The sequence below is a fragment of the Trichosurus vulpecula genome, chromosome 3 (assembly GCF_011100635.1).
Source record: "Trichosurus vulpecula isolate mTriVul1 chromosome 3, mTriVul1.pri, whole genome shotgun sequence".
NCBI classification, from domain to species: Eukaryota; Metazoa; Chordata; class Mammalia; order Diprotodontia; family Phalangeridae; genus Trichosurus; species Trichosurus vulpecula.
This window is the reverse complement of record NC_050575.1, coordinates 58,716,574-58,731,693: the sequence shown is the minus strand read 5'-3', so window position 1 is coordinate 58,731,693 and position 15,120 is coordinate 58,716,574. Positions and strand designations below refer to the sequence as shown.

General features: G+C 40.4%; 1 protein-coding gene across 1 annotated transcript in view; it reads right to left on the bottom strand.

The window, feature by feature from the left end:
* Positions 1-906: 906 nt before the first annotated feature.
* SLC26A2 (solute carrier family 26 member 2) overlaps positions 907-15,120 on the bottom strand; it is a 29,539-nt gene continuing 15,325 nt past the window's right edge. The window contains exons 2-4 of the mRNA XM_036748466.1: positions 13,577-13,715; positions 5,360-6,014; positions 907-2,427 (exon numbers count right to left, since the gene is read on the bottom strand). Coding sequence (XP_036604361.1) covers positions 907-2,427; positions 5,360-5,989 — 2,151 coding nt within the window. The 5' untranslated portion in view covers positions 5,990-6,014; positions 13,577-13,715. The remainder of the gene's footprint in view (positions 2,428-5,359; positions 6,015-13,576; positions 13,716-15,120) is intronic.

The following is a 15,120-nucleotide window of genomic DNA, read 5'->3' as shown; positions in this document are numbered from 1 at the left end:
GTTCCTGTGATGTGTTAGCCCTATCAGAAAAGGATTTCGTTCAATGGGAGGCATTTTCCTGCCAGCATGTGCTCCCAGGAGTCCTGATGCAGATATACCCGGAGACTCCCCACCTAAAAAGGGGTGCTGCTGCTTCTTTTTCAGAATGCTAGAGGTCTTACTACTACAGGTCCTAGGGAGGCAGACAGAAAAGCAAGGCACAAGAAAAAGAACTGGTTCTGGGTGACCCTGGTAATTCCAAAGCCTCTCAGCTCTTTGGTAGGAAGCAAAAAAACATAGATATATGTAAAAGCAACTATTGTACAAACCCCCCCGCCCCATGCTCTTCCACATTAGCACAAAGATGGTGGTTCTGCTATAAATTCCAAGTTCATTACCCACGAGGTCAATGAATTTTAGAGCTGAGGAGACCTCACAGGTCATCTGGTCCACCTTCCCCCCCACTCTGCAAATGAGTAAAGTGAGGCTCACAGAGGTTGTGACTTGTCCGAGTTTACATAGGTTGGCAGTGATGGGACTGGAGCACAGGTCTCTTGATGCCTGTCAGTTCTTTATACTATACAACACTGTCCCTTTTGGTGTTTTTTTTTTTAATTTTCCCTGGTGTAGCACCCTTGTTTCCAAAAGGGGAAAAGTCCAAATACAGTTAAGCATCTAAACCAAAAAACTACTTCATAAGTATATCCCAAATGTTTTTACACTCTCATCTGCACCAAATGGGTGTGATTATTATTTTCCCCTAATTCTAGCCAATTACAAGCCCTGATATAGCCGCATGCCTCTCCCCGTCATATATGAGAATCTCACTAACTTTATATGGTAATGGGAAATAATGTACGCAGAAGAGACAAACCTGTCGCCTTGATTTTCTCCCGCCCTCCCATCTACCCTGCTTTTCCCCAGTAATCAGTCAGTAGAAGTGCTTAAACCATTGGAAGCACCCAATGCTTTCTGTTTTTGCGAGTCCAGCGCAAAACATAATGCTTGGTGTATGCTGTAGAAGAGAAGGGTGTCCTCTTCCTTTGTGCAGTACTCTCCGCGATACAGAGAACTCCTCACAGAGGGATTGCACTGAGCCAGTAGAACTTGGATACCGATGTCCGCGTAATCTTTACGAACTTCTTTGAGTGTTTGGATTCCTGCTGTATCTAAAAATTGCAAGGCACTGCAGTCAATCACTATGGTATGGAGCTCTGGGGGCTCATAAGAGAGGTTCATGGAAACTTCATCCTGACAGCCACTGAAAGACACTGTTTTCTCTTTGAGCTTTCTCTTTGCTGCCTTCTTCCGTGCTGCCTTCACCAAGATTGGGCTGAGGGTCTTCTTGTATAAGGCAGATTTAAAATATTCTTTGTTGATGTAATAGAGGGGAGCTACAAAACGGAAAATCTTAATTCCTGGTTCTGTCTGAAGGTTCTTGTAGGTACACATGGACTCATAGATTTCAGACTCTTCCACATTACCAAGTATAGGAGCTTCTGGCTTCTGAGTACGAAGGATGACACAAAACATAGAAAAGCAGACCCCAATAAGCAGACCAATTTCAGTACTTAACAGTGCAGAGGAGAGCATAGTAACAAACCAAATAACTGTATCCATTTTGCTAACCCTCCACATCTTGGGCAGATCACCAAACTTTCGAAGAGCTCCCCGAAGATTTACGATGGTTATCACTCCAAGGACACACTTTTGGAGGGAGTAGAATAAAGGTGCTATTACAAGGAGGACCAGTAAAAGAACCAATGCTGTTACCACACTAGAAACTTGAGTCTGACAGCCTGTCGACTCTTTGACTAAGGTCTTGGCAAGAGCTGCACTGGTTGTGAAACAGTGAAAGAAGGCAGGGATGATATTACAAAAACCAATGGCGTACATTTCCTGATTGGCCTTGACTATGTAGCCGTGCTTCTTGGCAAACATCTCTGACAGTGACACAGTGATAGCAAAACCAATGATAGAAATAGCTATTGCATCAACTGCTACGTTAGGAAGCAAGTTCCAGTCTGGTGCTTTGGGGGGCAGGAACCCTGTAGGAATGTGTCCAGCTACACTGGAGCCATAATTCTCATTCAGTTTTCCAAAATGAGATGCCAGTGTAGCTGCCACAACTACCACCAGTTCGGTGGGAATTGGTGCCTTAAGCTTGGATTTGAAGTGTTCATTGAGTTCTTTGGTTGGCACAAGAACAAGAAGGCACAAAAGGCTAGTAATGAGGTCACAGAGATTGGTCTTATGAATGTTTTTGAAGATATATATCCAGGTAGTGATGAAAGAGCCCACACCACTACTTCGAGGGATATTTAGTCCTAGAAGATATTTGGCTTGAGAAGTAAGGATAGTAAAGGAGGTACCAGTGACAAATCCACTCAGCAAGGCATCAGATAGGTAGACGGAGACAAAGCCCACTTGAAATAGGCCCATCGCTATCTGGAAGGAATCACATAAGAGGTTAAAACATGAGCAAACCTTTCTTGAATGGAAAGGAATGCTTGTAAATCATGGAATTCTGCCTTCTTTTCTATCATTTGTCTAGATATCCTTCTTCAGTACTTGAGGATTTATAATTTTGTTGCTATGGGTACTTATACTAACAGAGATTGCAACAGTAAATTATCCTTAAAAGTTAAGGCAGAAAGAAAAGAAAGGAAAAAATCAGCTGTCACCTATCTGCTAATGACTTTTTCTGAACTTAAGCTGGTCTCCCAAAGACGGACAATAGGCCATAGCAGGACCCGTACTAGAAACACTCTAGCTTTGGTATGACCTGGCAGAGTGTGTACTCTTCTGCTGGAATAGTTTATGAAACACAGAATCAAACTGTATGCTACAACAGGGCATCAGCACAGAATTGAAGTAGAAGTCCTACTAATTTTCAGAATGAATTGGGCTTTGTCACCTCTGGCGTTTTCCTAGCTTTATTCTTTCTCTTTCTTCTCTACTCAGTTTCATTCTCTTCCTTCTCCTTTCTCGTCAGAGATAACCCTGTTGAGACGGACCTCAAGGGAAGGCAGAAACAGACCCCGGGACTTGCCACCTTCCCCCTCTGCCCCGTGGGGTTCCTCCCCAGCACCAAACCAAGTCACTGACATTGGCACCGTTAACTGTTGTCCTTTATAACTCTCACTTATTCGGCCGGTTTTTCTTAGCTTCCTAAGGGTTCCACTCATGATACTTTATGAGGAAATGGTGCGATCATTACTACTCCCGTTTTACAGATAAGGAAACTGAAGCTCAGAGAGTAGAAACGGCTTGATCACAATCACAGGGAAAAGGGGGGTGGGGTAGGAAGGTAATGAGAATTTATATAGTGTCAGCTATGTGCCAGGCACTGTGCTGAGGGCTTTGGAAATAGAATCTCCTTTGATCCTCACAACAGCCCTGGGAGGTGGCTGCTGTTATTTTACAGTTGAGGAGCCTAAGGAACACAGAAATTAAGTGACTTGACCAGGGTTACACAGCTAGTATGCGTCTGGGTCAGATCTGAACTCAGGTCTTCCTGATTCCAGGTCTAGTGCTCTATCCACTGAACCACCTAGCTGAGCTAGCAGAGCTAGTAAAAGTAGTAAAGCTAGAACTCAGACTAGGTCTTTTCAGTTCTAAATCTACTGTGCATTTCATTATGCTGTCTCTCGCTCCCCTAACATCTCCAAATACTTGAGATAAAATCAAGATTTAAAGAATCCTTGATATAAACTAGCAAGGACATTATGATAATTAGGGGAATCCAGGAGACCCTAAGAAGTCACCAAGGAAAAAATTCCCTTTTGGGGCAGCTAAGCACACCAGTCCTGGAGTCAGGAGGACCTGGGTTCAAATCAACCTCAGACATTTACTAGCTGTGTGACCCTGGGCAAGTCACTTCACCCTTATTGCCTCCCCCCCCCCAAAAAAAAATTCCCCTTCTAATTCCTTTGTTCCTAGATGGTTTCTTGGCCAGATGTCATCTACTAAGGTTAATGTACATTAATATAAATGCCACTTTAAAATTAAATTTTAAATTGAAATTAACTTTTTAAAATTACAAAGTCATCTTAAGTTAAAACTTTAAGCCATCTTTGTTCACGTTCATAATTAAGTATTGTTAACAAAAGACAATGATTTTCAACCAGTACTGAAAGAAGATCTTGTGGGAAAATTGTAATTATGCCTAACATATATACAATAAAATAATATCATGTGGCCTAAAAAACTCCCTATTTTAGTCTTTAAATAATTAAAAGAGAATCATGTGAAAGAGACATTTGAAGTGTTCTGTTTGGCTTTGGAGGGCAAAGTGAGGACCAACAGAAACACAGATTTTGGTACAATATAAAGAAAAGCTCAAAAGCATCATGGGCTATCTTAGGAATTCTCCATCACTAGACTCTCCAAAGTTTGGATGACCACTAATCAGGGATTTTGTGGAGGGGACTCAAGATTCTGGTAAATATTGCAATAAATGACCCCTGGTGTCCCTTAAAACTATAAGATTTTATGAACCCATGAAGTAGAATCAACTGAGTTTTATGAGATCTTAGAATTTTAAGCTGGAAGAGAACTAAAAAAGATAGTCTAACTGCCTCATTTTCCAAATGAGGAAAAGGAAGGAATAGAGAGGGAAGGAACATGCCTAAGGTCAGATAAATTGCAGAGATTTGATCTAAACTCTGGTGTGCTAAATCATATTCTAAATCAAGTGATTTTTCTCACCATGCACCTATGACATGTACTTTAAAAAAAGGGGTGGGGAGGTGGGGGTGGGAGGAAATCCAAGAAGTGTGATAATTGGTACTTTGGTGGGTACGTGATTTTGTTGGTGTTGGCCCTCCCTTCAGCAGTGCAAAACTGCTAACCTCTCACATCTTTCATGTGCAATTCTTGTCCATGTTTTCCCATAAAATCCACCATACTGAATTTATCCAACATGCTGGAGGCCTTCTTGTTCTTTTAATATCTCAGGGATATCACTGCACCACTTAAGCTCACTATCTGTCATTCTCAACATGAGACTGGCCTACCACCTTTTCTAGTCTATACACTTAAAAGTGTTTTTTGTGCACCAAAGTCATCAGTGGTAATATGCCTATTTACAAACCCACTAAAACTTTCCACTTCAGGGAACAATGATTTCCCCTATCTCCAGAGCTTTTGATACATCAGCATCTCCTCAAGATGATCAACTAGAGATCACAGGAGGGCTCTGACAATGAACAATAAGTTAAATTCTGGCAAACACAAACCCATAAAGCAAAGGATTTTTTTAAATGACAGCAGCTTCCATTTATATAATGCTCTACAATCATAAAGAGTTTTCTAGACATAATGACTCACAGTAAATTATTATTTTTGCTAAGAACCTGTTTGTTCTACCACTTCTTACCTGATAAACTCCAGCTATGAAAGTTACTGTTGTGCCAACAGCGATTGCATAGCAGCTTCTATCACAGATTTGTCCTGAGGTTTGGTTCACAGCTGGAGTGATGATACTTTCGTTATTGTGATTAAAAAGGCCAGGTTTAGCTATCTGTTCCATCCCATAGCCAGCTTTGTGTACTTCCCGTTCCACCACTTCACCAATCATGAGGCACAATACTCCAAAAATACCCACTGAGATGTGTCGGGATGTCCCAAGTAAGAAATAAATTATTCCAGCAAAAAAAGAAGTGTACAGACCATAAACTGGCTCTTGGCCTGCCAGAAGGGAATATGCAATGGACTGGGGAACTAATAAGATGCCTACAATCAAACCAGACATTACATCTCCAAGGAGGCATTTTTTCAAGTCATACTTAGGGAGCCATTGCAAGACTGGCATGAACCCCAGAATCCAGTCTTTGGCTCTGGCTGGGCTACAGCAGCAATTCTTCTTCACCTTTCTGACCACACATTCTTTACAGTCAATGCTCTTTTTCTCCTGAGGCTCGAGAAGAATTCTACAATACTGATGGTCATCACCTTTAGCAAGCTCACCGGATGAGCGGACATAGTGATCTTCTTCTTTGTCTGACATTTCTGGAGATGAGTCCTTTAGGTTCCTAATACAAAAGGAATAATAATATTAACCAAGAAAGCACTTACACACAATTTAGCAATTCAATTCACCAGACCTTTACTCATACTTAGTACGTGCAAAGCACTGAGCCAGGTACCGGGCCTACAAAGACAAAAGCAAGACTGCCTCTGCAGTTAGGAAGCTCATGGTCTACTGGGGAGATAGAACACACACGCAAATAAAGTATGCACAAAAAAGAACTCTGAACAATACCATGACCAATAATTCCAAAGGATGGATGACAAATGTCTCCCAAATGATATCTGTAAGTGTAGAACAGAACGTGCATTTCCAGACATGACCACAACTTAAAATTTGTTTTGCTTAATTATGCTTTTCTTACAAGAGAGTTTTTCTTTGGGGGTAGAGTAGTGATACTGATTGGAAAAAGGAGATAAAGAAAAAAAGCCACCAATAAACGTTTTTAAAATGTACAGGAAAGACAGGGTTCAAAGACAGACATAGATTAATAGGATATACTGGATATGGGATAACAAGTTATTGCTGTATAAAATTTAATATACTGGCATATTAAAGCTGTATGTAATGGATCTGTGGTTTCATGTACAAGTTCCATTTTCTGGCATTATTTACTTAAGTGTGTAATGTTCATGTTTGTGTCCATACCCTTTGACCCAGCAATACTACTACTAGATCTACACCCCGAAGAAATCAAAGGAAGAGGAAAAGGGTTGATATGTATAAAAATGTTTATAGCAGCTGTTTTTGTAGTGGCAAAGAACCTTGAAACTAAGGGGTGTTGCCCAGTTGAGAAACTGCTAAGAAAACAATCATGATTTATGAAAGTAGTGGAATATGATTATGCTACTGGAAATGAAATAGCTAGTTTCACTGACACCAGGGAAGACTCATTTGAACTGATGCAGAGTGAAATAAGCAGAACCAGTACAATTTATACAATAACAATAATATAATAAACGAACTCTGATCAATACAATGAACCACAATTCTAGAGGACACATGATGAAAAATGATGATACCCACCTCTTGACAGTCACAATCAATAAACATTTATTAAGTGTTAAACTATGCTAATACAAAGAAAGGTAAAAGACTATCTGGACAGTCCCTGTCCAAATTCACAATCAAAAGGAGGACACAGCATGCAAACAGCTACGTACAAACAAGCTATTTCAGGATAAGTAGGAAATAATTAATAGAGGAAAGGTACTAGAATTAAAAGAGATTGGGAAAAAGCTTCCTGTAGAAGGTAAGATATTAGCTGAACTTAGCCAGGGAAGCCAGAGGTGGAGATGGGAAGGGAGAGTATTCCATACATGAGGGACAGCCAGTGAAAATGCCCAGAGTTGGGAGATGGAATATCTTGTTCAAGAAACATCAAAGAGGCCAGTGTCCCTGGATCAAGGAGTATGCTATAGGGGGGTGTGAGGTGTAAGAAGACTGGAAAGTTGAAAGGAGGCATGCTAGGTTATCAAGGGCTTTGAGTACCAAAGGATTTTATATTTGATCTTGGAGGTTATAGGGAATCATTAGAGTCTGTTAAGTAGAGGAATGAAATGATTGAACTTGTGCTTTAGGAAAAGCAAGGGTTAGCATACAGATTGAAATATGCAGTTTCTGGATATGTCCAATGTAGAAATGTGTTTTGCCTGACTATGCATACTTGTATCAAGGGTTTTATCTTTCTTTTTCAGTGGGATGAGGAGGTAGAAGAGAGAAAAGGTATATTTTTGTTAATTGAAAAAAATTTATTTTAAAAAAGAAATGTCAAGAATGTTGATGATTTTCTAGTTCACAATAATTACACACACATACACAAACATACACATACAGAAAGATTAGGAGGTGGAAGGGAATGTTAATAACCAGAGAGGCCTTTTATCAGAGGGGAAATCTGAGCTATGCTTTGAAGGAAGATGTCACAAAGAATTGGACATGACTGAAATGACTCAGTAACAACACGGATTCTGAGAGATGGAGGCAAGGAGGGAGAGCATCTCCAAGTGTGGAATTTACCTATACAAAAGCAAGGAGAGGGAGAGATGAAATAGTTTATACAGAGAACAGTATATAGGCCAGTTCAGCAGGAATAATATAAAATCAATCTGAAAAGATAGATTTGGGCCATATTATGAATGAATGAAAATACATTTATTAAGTACTTATTAATCAAGAACTGTTTTGAGCAGTAGGGGTATCAGAAGAAAAAGCAAGAGAGTCCTCCAAATACTACTGTGCTATAAGGAATGAGGAACAGAGGGACTTCACTACAGCCTGGAAAGACTTATATGAACTGATGCTAAGTGAGGGGAGCAGAATGTTATACATGATTACAGTCACACGGTATCTGTAAGGACTAACTTTTATAGACTTGATTCCTCTTATCAATGCAAGGTTCAAAGACAGCTCCAAAAGACTCAAGATGGAAAAAGCTATGCACATCCAGAGAAAGAATTATGGAGTCTGAATGCAGATTGAGGCAAACTATGTGCTCTCTTTTTTTTTTCCTTCTTTTTTAGTTTCGTTTCTTCTTTCTCATGATTCATTCCATTGGTTATAATTCCTCTTTTCAACTGGACTATTATGTAAATAAGTTCAATGTGAAGGTATATGTAGAACCTACATTGGATTACATGCCGTCTTGGGTGGGGAGAGGGGAGGAGAGGGAGGGAGAGAAAATTTGGAACCCAAAAACTTGTGGAACTGAGTGTTGTAAACTAAAAATAAAAAATAAATTTATTTTAAAAAAAGAGTCCTCCAAGGTGTTCACATTCCAACTGGAAGAAACAATACATAAAAGAGTTCAGCTGCTGGGCAGGTAGAGATATCCAGAAGTTCTAAGGGTACATCAGAGGGGCTGAGGGGCAAGGCCTAAGGACCTTTAGGTTACATAGTTGGGTCAAATTACTACTAAAAGACTGCAGGGAATAGAAGCAGAGAAGATGGTAAGGAAAAGTGTGGACTATTAATAATTTTCCCTGGCGTGAATGGGTCTTCCTGCTAGAGGGGTTCTGGGCCAGCCCTGGGCCAAGGGAGGGGACAAAATGGTTTCCCCCAGTAGTGGCAGGTGTTCTAGCCCTCTGATGGACTAAAATGCCAGAGCTGAGCTCATGTTTTGTTCTAAAGGCAATAATAGCTCCCAGTGGCACTTTTTGAGTGGGGCAGTGGCATGGTCAGATGCATGCTTGAGAGATATCAATTTGGCATCTGTGTGAAGGATAAATTGGAGAGAGGGAAAAGCTAGAAGCTGGGAGGCCAATTGGGAGACTATTTCAATAGTCAAAGTGAGCAGTATAATGGCCTGAATGAGGGTGGTGGCTGGGTTGAATGAAGAGATGGGGAAAGATGTAAGAGATGTTATGGAAGTAGAATTAACAAGCTTGGCAGTTGCTGATATGGGGGAAGGGAGAATTTCTCATCTTAATTCTCATGAAGGCTGTAAATTGGTAAATTTTAGGAAAGTACCACTTTTTTCCTGGCCATTATAAGAAACCAGAACCAGCCCCTTCCCTTGGCTCAGGACTGTCCCAGAACCCATTCAACAGGAAGATCCACTGTCCCCAGGGGTGTCCTTCCCCCTATATGTTCCCTCCTCACCTCCCTCCACTCACAGAGCCCAAGAGGGGTGCTTTCCCTTCTCTTTCCAGCCCCCAACCCATAGACCTTGACATGCCTTAGATGAGATGGGAGTCAACTTTATCCTTTAATGGTATCCCATAATCCCCTAAAGGTAGCCCTTACCTGCTACTGTGCCCCACCCCCCAAATAAAAAAAAATAAAGTTTTATTGATACCTTGTTTTCCTCTGGCTAAAACTTCTCCCAGTATCTCTGCCCTCTCTGTCCCCATCCCCAGAGGGCCATCCCATACAACAAATATTTTTTAAAAGACAAAAAATCAGCAAAGCTGAAAAGTACTACCAGACATGTCTGAAAACATACGTAGTATAACCACACTCATGGACCTACCACTTCTACAAAACAATAGAGTGGTAGTGTTTTCTCATATCTCTTTTTTGAAACCATTCTTTTTTATTTTCCAATACTCACTTTGGATTATTTTGTGGTGGTTTTTTTTCCATTTACATGTAGTCATTGTGCATACTGTTTTCTTAGCTCTGCTTACTTCACTTTGCTTCAATTTATATAGGTCTTTTCATGCTTCTTTTATTCATCATACTCATTATTTCTCACAGCCCGGTACTATTCCATTCCACTCATGTATTACAATTTGGTTAGCCATTCTCTAGCATCTACTTTATTTCTAATGCTTTGCTATCACAAAAAGTATTGCTTTAAATATTTTGGTGTATATGGAGGCTTTCTTTTTATCAGTGGCCTCCTTAGGCTACAAACCTAGTAATGAACGCCTGATTCAAAGGGTATGAACATTTTAGAAACATCATTTTCATAATTCCAAAATGGTTGCACAGATTCACAACTCCACTAACAATGTATTAGTGTGTCTATCTTCCCCCAAGCCCTCCAATATGACTAGTCCTATCTTGTTGCTTCAAACCCAAGATTTGCTGAATTGAGTTTGGATTGGGGGATGTTTGGGAGGGGAAGCTAACATATGGGTGGGAACTTTGAGGTACAGCAGGGCTGGACAGGGCTCCACATCGGGGTGAGGGGAGCCGAGAAAGCTCTGGATACCCAAAAGGAAATAGAAGGGCAGAAGGCAGGGGACAGGGCTATGGGAGCCAGTAAGTAAGACACCAAAGACACCTTGTTCTACTTGGCAGTTTGCTTTGGACGCTGGTGGGTGTGCCACTGGCAAATCATCTGCCAGTAAGCATTTAACAAATGCTTGTTGACTAACTTATTTGAACAATCTTCTTATGAGAGTCACCCTGACCTCCCTTTCCAGGGTTCAAGAGTTCCCAAATCACAGCCCTCCAGCAGCTCTAACCTGATCTTCACTGGGCACAAAGGCTGCCCAATCTGTCTACTGCAGAGCAACTACCCTCATAACTATAGAGTCAAAGGGACTTTTCCCCAGTCTTGGGTCAAGCCCAGGTAAACTGGAAATAAAATTAAATAAACGAATGTAGCAGAGTTAAGTACAAAGCACACATTAGCAATAATCTTAGGGTCCTATGTGTTCTCTTCTGTGTACCTTTGGTGTTTCTCTTCCTTATCCCCTTTTTATAACCCTCTTCTACCTGACTCTAACAGGTTCATCTTAGGTCCCTGGAACTACCTGGCTACTTACTCTCCCCAGGCAATTCTCCTTTCCTTCCACCTCGCTTTTCCTTTTAGTCCTACAATGATTTTCTAAAATTTGGTCTCCCTGTTTATGCAAGGTGGGTCTCCTGCCTATCCAGGGCCAGGCTGGCAGGTGAGCAAGCCAACATAAATAGATCATTAGCATCCAAGCACTAAAATAAAGTCTTTTAAATTTATTTCCTGACAAGCACCCAGGCTCTCTAGTGAACTAATCAGTTATACTGTGCCACAGGCACAGCCATTTAATAATAGGAGGCACAGGATATGACAGGGGAAGGACAGCACTGGGGTTAGGAAGTGGGAATACTAAAAACCCTACTCCTAACTGGCCATGTGACCTTGGGCAAGTTTACTTCCTTGGGTCGCGATTTTCTCATCTATAAAACAGAGGCAACAGGAGAGGACAAGAATTATTTCCTGCTCTGAAATTCTGTGATTATATCACACAGAGAGTCCCATGTAAGGGCACCAAAGGCCAGGCCTCTCTCATCTTTCTGAAGGACAGGTGATGCTACTCCTTTGAGTTCTTTTCCAGCTCTAGAGCTAGGACTTCATAACATGGAGTCCTCATATCCTGCGGAATAGAAAAGGACCCCAAGAGAGGCCCTGAGTTGACAGAAGGCTGGAAGAAGTTCCCTCTCCTGAAAAATAATTCCATAGTACATTCCTTTGTCTTCTTTTAACACAAGCAGCATGACGTAGGAGATGGGATGCTGGACTTACGGTCAGGAGACATAGTTTCTAATCCTATTTCAAACACAGCTGTGTCCACGGGCAAGTCACAAAACCTCTCAGAACCTCAGTTTCATCATTCATAAAAGTATTATCATAATGCTTATATTACCTACCTTACATGATTGGTGTGAGGAAAACACACTGCCAACTTACACACAAACATGAGTTTTAAAATCCAATTAGTAAGGAACCGCCCTAATACCCATGTGCATCTTATTATGAATTTGTTATCAGACAATCTTGTTGCTTCAAACCTGAATTTTCTGAAATTTTGATTGGGGGGTGGCCGAGAGGGGAAGTTAACCTATGGGGGGGGGGGGAGTCTGAGGTACAGCAGGGCTGGATAGGGCTCCACATTAGGTTGAGGGGAGCAGAGAAGGCTCTGGATACCCAAAAGGAAATATAAGGGCAGAGGGCAGGGACTTGGGGGCTAGTAAGTAGGAAGGTACCAAAGATACCTTGTTCTACTTGGCAGTTTGCTTTGGATTCTGATGGGTGTGCCACTAGCAAATCATCTGCCAGAGGGCAGTTACCACACCTGCTCTACTGCCTAAACATTAAACTGGGCACAAAGTAAGTTGAGATATTGGCCATATTTTTTATCTGGGGGCAAAATATTAAAAAGGTTCAACTCTCTAAGTCCTATTTGCTTGCCACAGGGAGCTTATAAGGGGCAGATAAGACATTAGTGTGAAGCAATTAGAAAATAAAACATTATGTAATTTTCAAAAACTGTGCAATATAGAGAGAAAATAAAAACAGGAGAATCTAGAAAAGGGGAAGATCTCCATGACTGGAAATCAGGAGAAATGATTTCCTGAATGAGATGAGGCTTAAGCAAGGGCCTTAAAAGGGAAAACAGATTATTGGCTATTTTGGAGCATTCACTGCTCTCCACATCAACAGGGAAAAATACCAAGCTAACTGCACATGAAAAATAAAAAATAGCAAGCTTCTTGCCCTCTTTAGATTAGTGAGCAGGAAAATATTCTGCCATGTATGAAACCCTGGATTAGCAAATAATGCTGAGCAGTTAAATGTTCTGATGGTCACCTGTAGTTATGATCATTATAATACAAAACAATTAAATAAAAAGAGCCCCAAACAGAGTAACTAGCTGAGAATGTGGTTTTCTTGGCAATAAAAGTTGCAAAGCTGGTTTGTTAAATAATGACCATAAATAAAATATACAGAATAAAAAAGTCTGATTTCCTCTTGCTGGCTAATATCCATCACAGAAATATAATATGTAGCTAAAATTTAAAAAAGCTTTAAGGTAGCCATCTTTCTCTGTAATACAATGCAATGAAACCAGTAAATAATCAAAGTTTGATTCAAATATCAAGAATTCAGATATTTTATCAGAAGTATCTATAAAGTATCATTGGAGTACCTGACTGAATAAAAAGTTCCAAGAACCCCAGGATCTTTTGAGTGGTATATGATATGAAGGGAGATGGATAAATTCTACATAATCATAATAATTTGAATAAGTAATATTCTGAACAAAAGTTCTGAGACAGTTCCTAAATACAAAGGTAATAAGAAGGAGTTAGACTGTATGTGGCTGCCTCTTCTTTCTTCCCATTTTCTACACTTACCTGAGAAATAAAATTTATTGGGTGAGGAAGAAATCTCAATTTTCTTCTTGGGATTCTTGTGTAGAATTTTCAGTAGTACTCAGCCTTTACAGATATGGATGATACCTTGCCCAGGGACATGCAGGTGACTTCCCTTTCCCTAATGCAAGGATAAAGAGAAAAGATCTAGAATTGAGATGAGCACTTTGTGGGTTTTTTTTAGAGATGATTTTCATTTTAAACCTTCATTTAATTTCTATAGCAGAAACGATTACCTTTTGCTGGCTGATTGTTGAAACTGGTCTGGATTTTCTACAATAGAATTCCAAATTATTTTAAAAAAATACTGAAACAGTATATAACCTGAATCCATTACCTGGGGAATTATAATTAGGTATAGTCATATCGTTACTATAAACTTGCACAATTACTTGATCATTAATATTATTTTAATTGATTTTTCAGTGGACTAATTTCATCTGAACACCCTGAATCTCATCTAGAAAACAGAAGGATGGGTAGCACTTGAATTACAAACTACTTGGTTCTACTGATCTGGTCTGAATATTCCCAGAGAGCAAAGTCCTGGATCCTTAAACTTCAAATTCTCAATCAGGATTTGTAGTTCTTAACCTTGGCTCCACTTGTGATTCCTAATGATAACTTCAAACGTATGCCTTTTCTTCTACAAATAAGCACAACCCAAAGAATCCTCAGCTACCTAAAGAACAGACTTCCAAATAACTCTAACCCTATTGACCTTGGACAAATCTTTTTCCCCTCTGGGCCTCAGTCTTCTCATTTATAAAAAGGATTTAGGCTACACAATCTCAAAGCCATTACAGAAGTATAATTAAAAATATTGGGAGGAGATTTTGGTAGTGATCAGTTACCTGGGAAAAGCTGAAAGAGCCCAAGAGTCAGAAAGGACACTTGATATAGTATGACTGGTCAGTTTTCTGCAGAGAGGTAAAGAAGCACCTTTGAGGATGGAGATATCCTTTCATTTCCAAAAAATAAAAGAGATAGAAATGAAAGGAAGCAAAAGTGGTGAAAAGCTGAGAGGAGAATGGAAGGCAGGAGAAAGGAGAAAGTGTGGAAATTAGAAGTCTAGAGTGTAGTATTAAGTAGCAATACGGATGAAAACCAATGACCACAAAGAGGTATATGAAGGAGTAACTGCTCCGTACTCTGAACCAAGAGCAGAGCACCTGAGGAATTAATCGAGGAATAGGGGGTGGTTACTGTTTGTCCTTATTCTTGACGGTGAATCAGGAAGGTGATGCAATGACATGCAAGTGAATTGGGTTTAAGTGAGGGAGGGCTATGCAAAGTCACCAGCCTCACTTTCTCCTCCAGAGCCATCTGGGTCCAGTGGCCAGATACAGATCAGGATGACTGGAGATGGGCCTGGATGCACCTTTTTTTTAAGGTCTTTAACAGGTCTCAGCTTGACTAAAGCAATACCCATTCAGTGATTAAGGCTAGGTTAAAAAAAAAAATGAGCCAGAGAATGGCCTCTTTTACCTAGTCAAAAAAAATCAACCTGGGAGGGGGAGATCCTT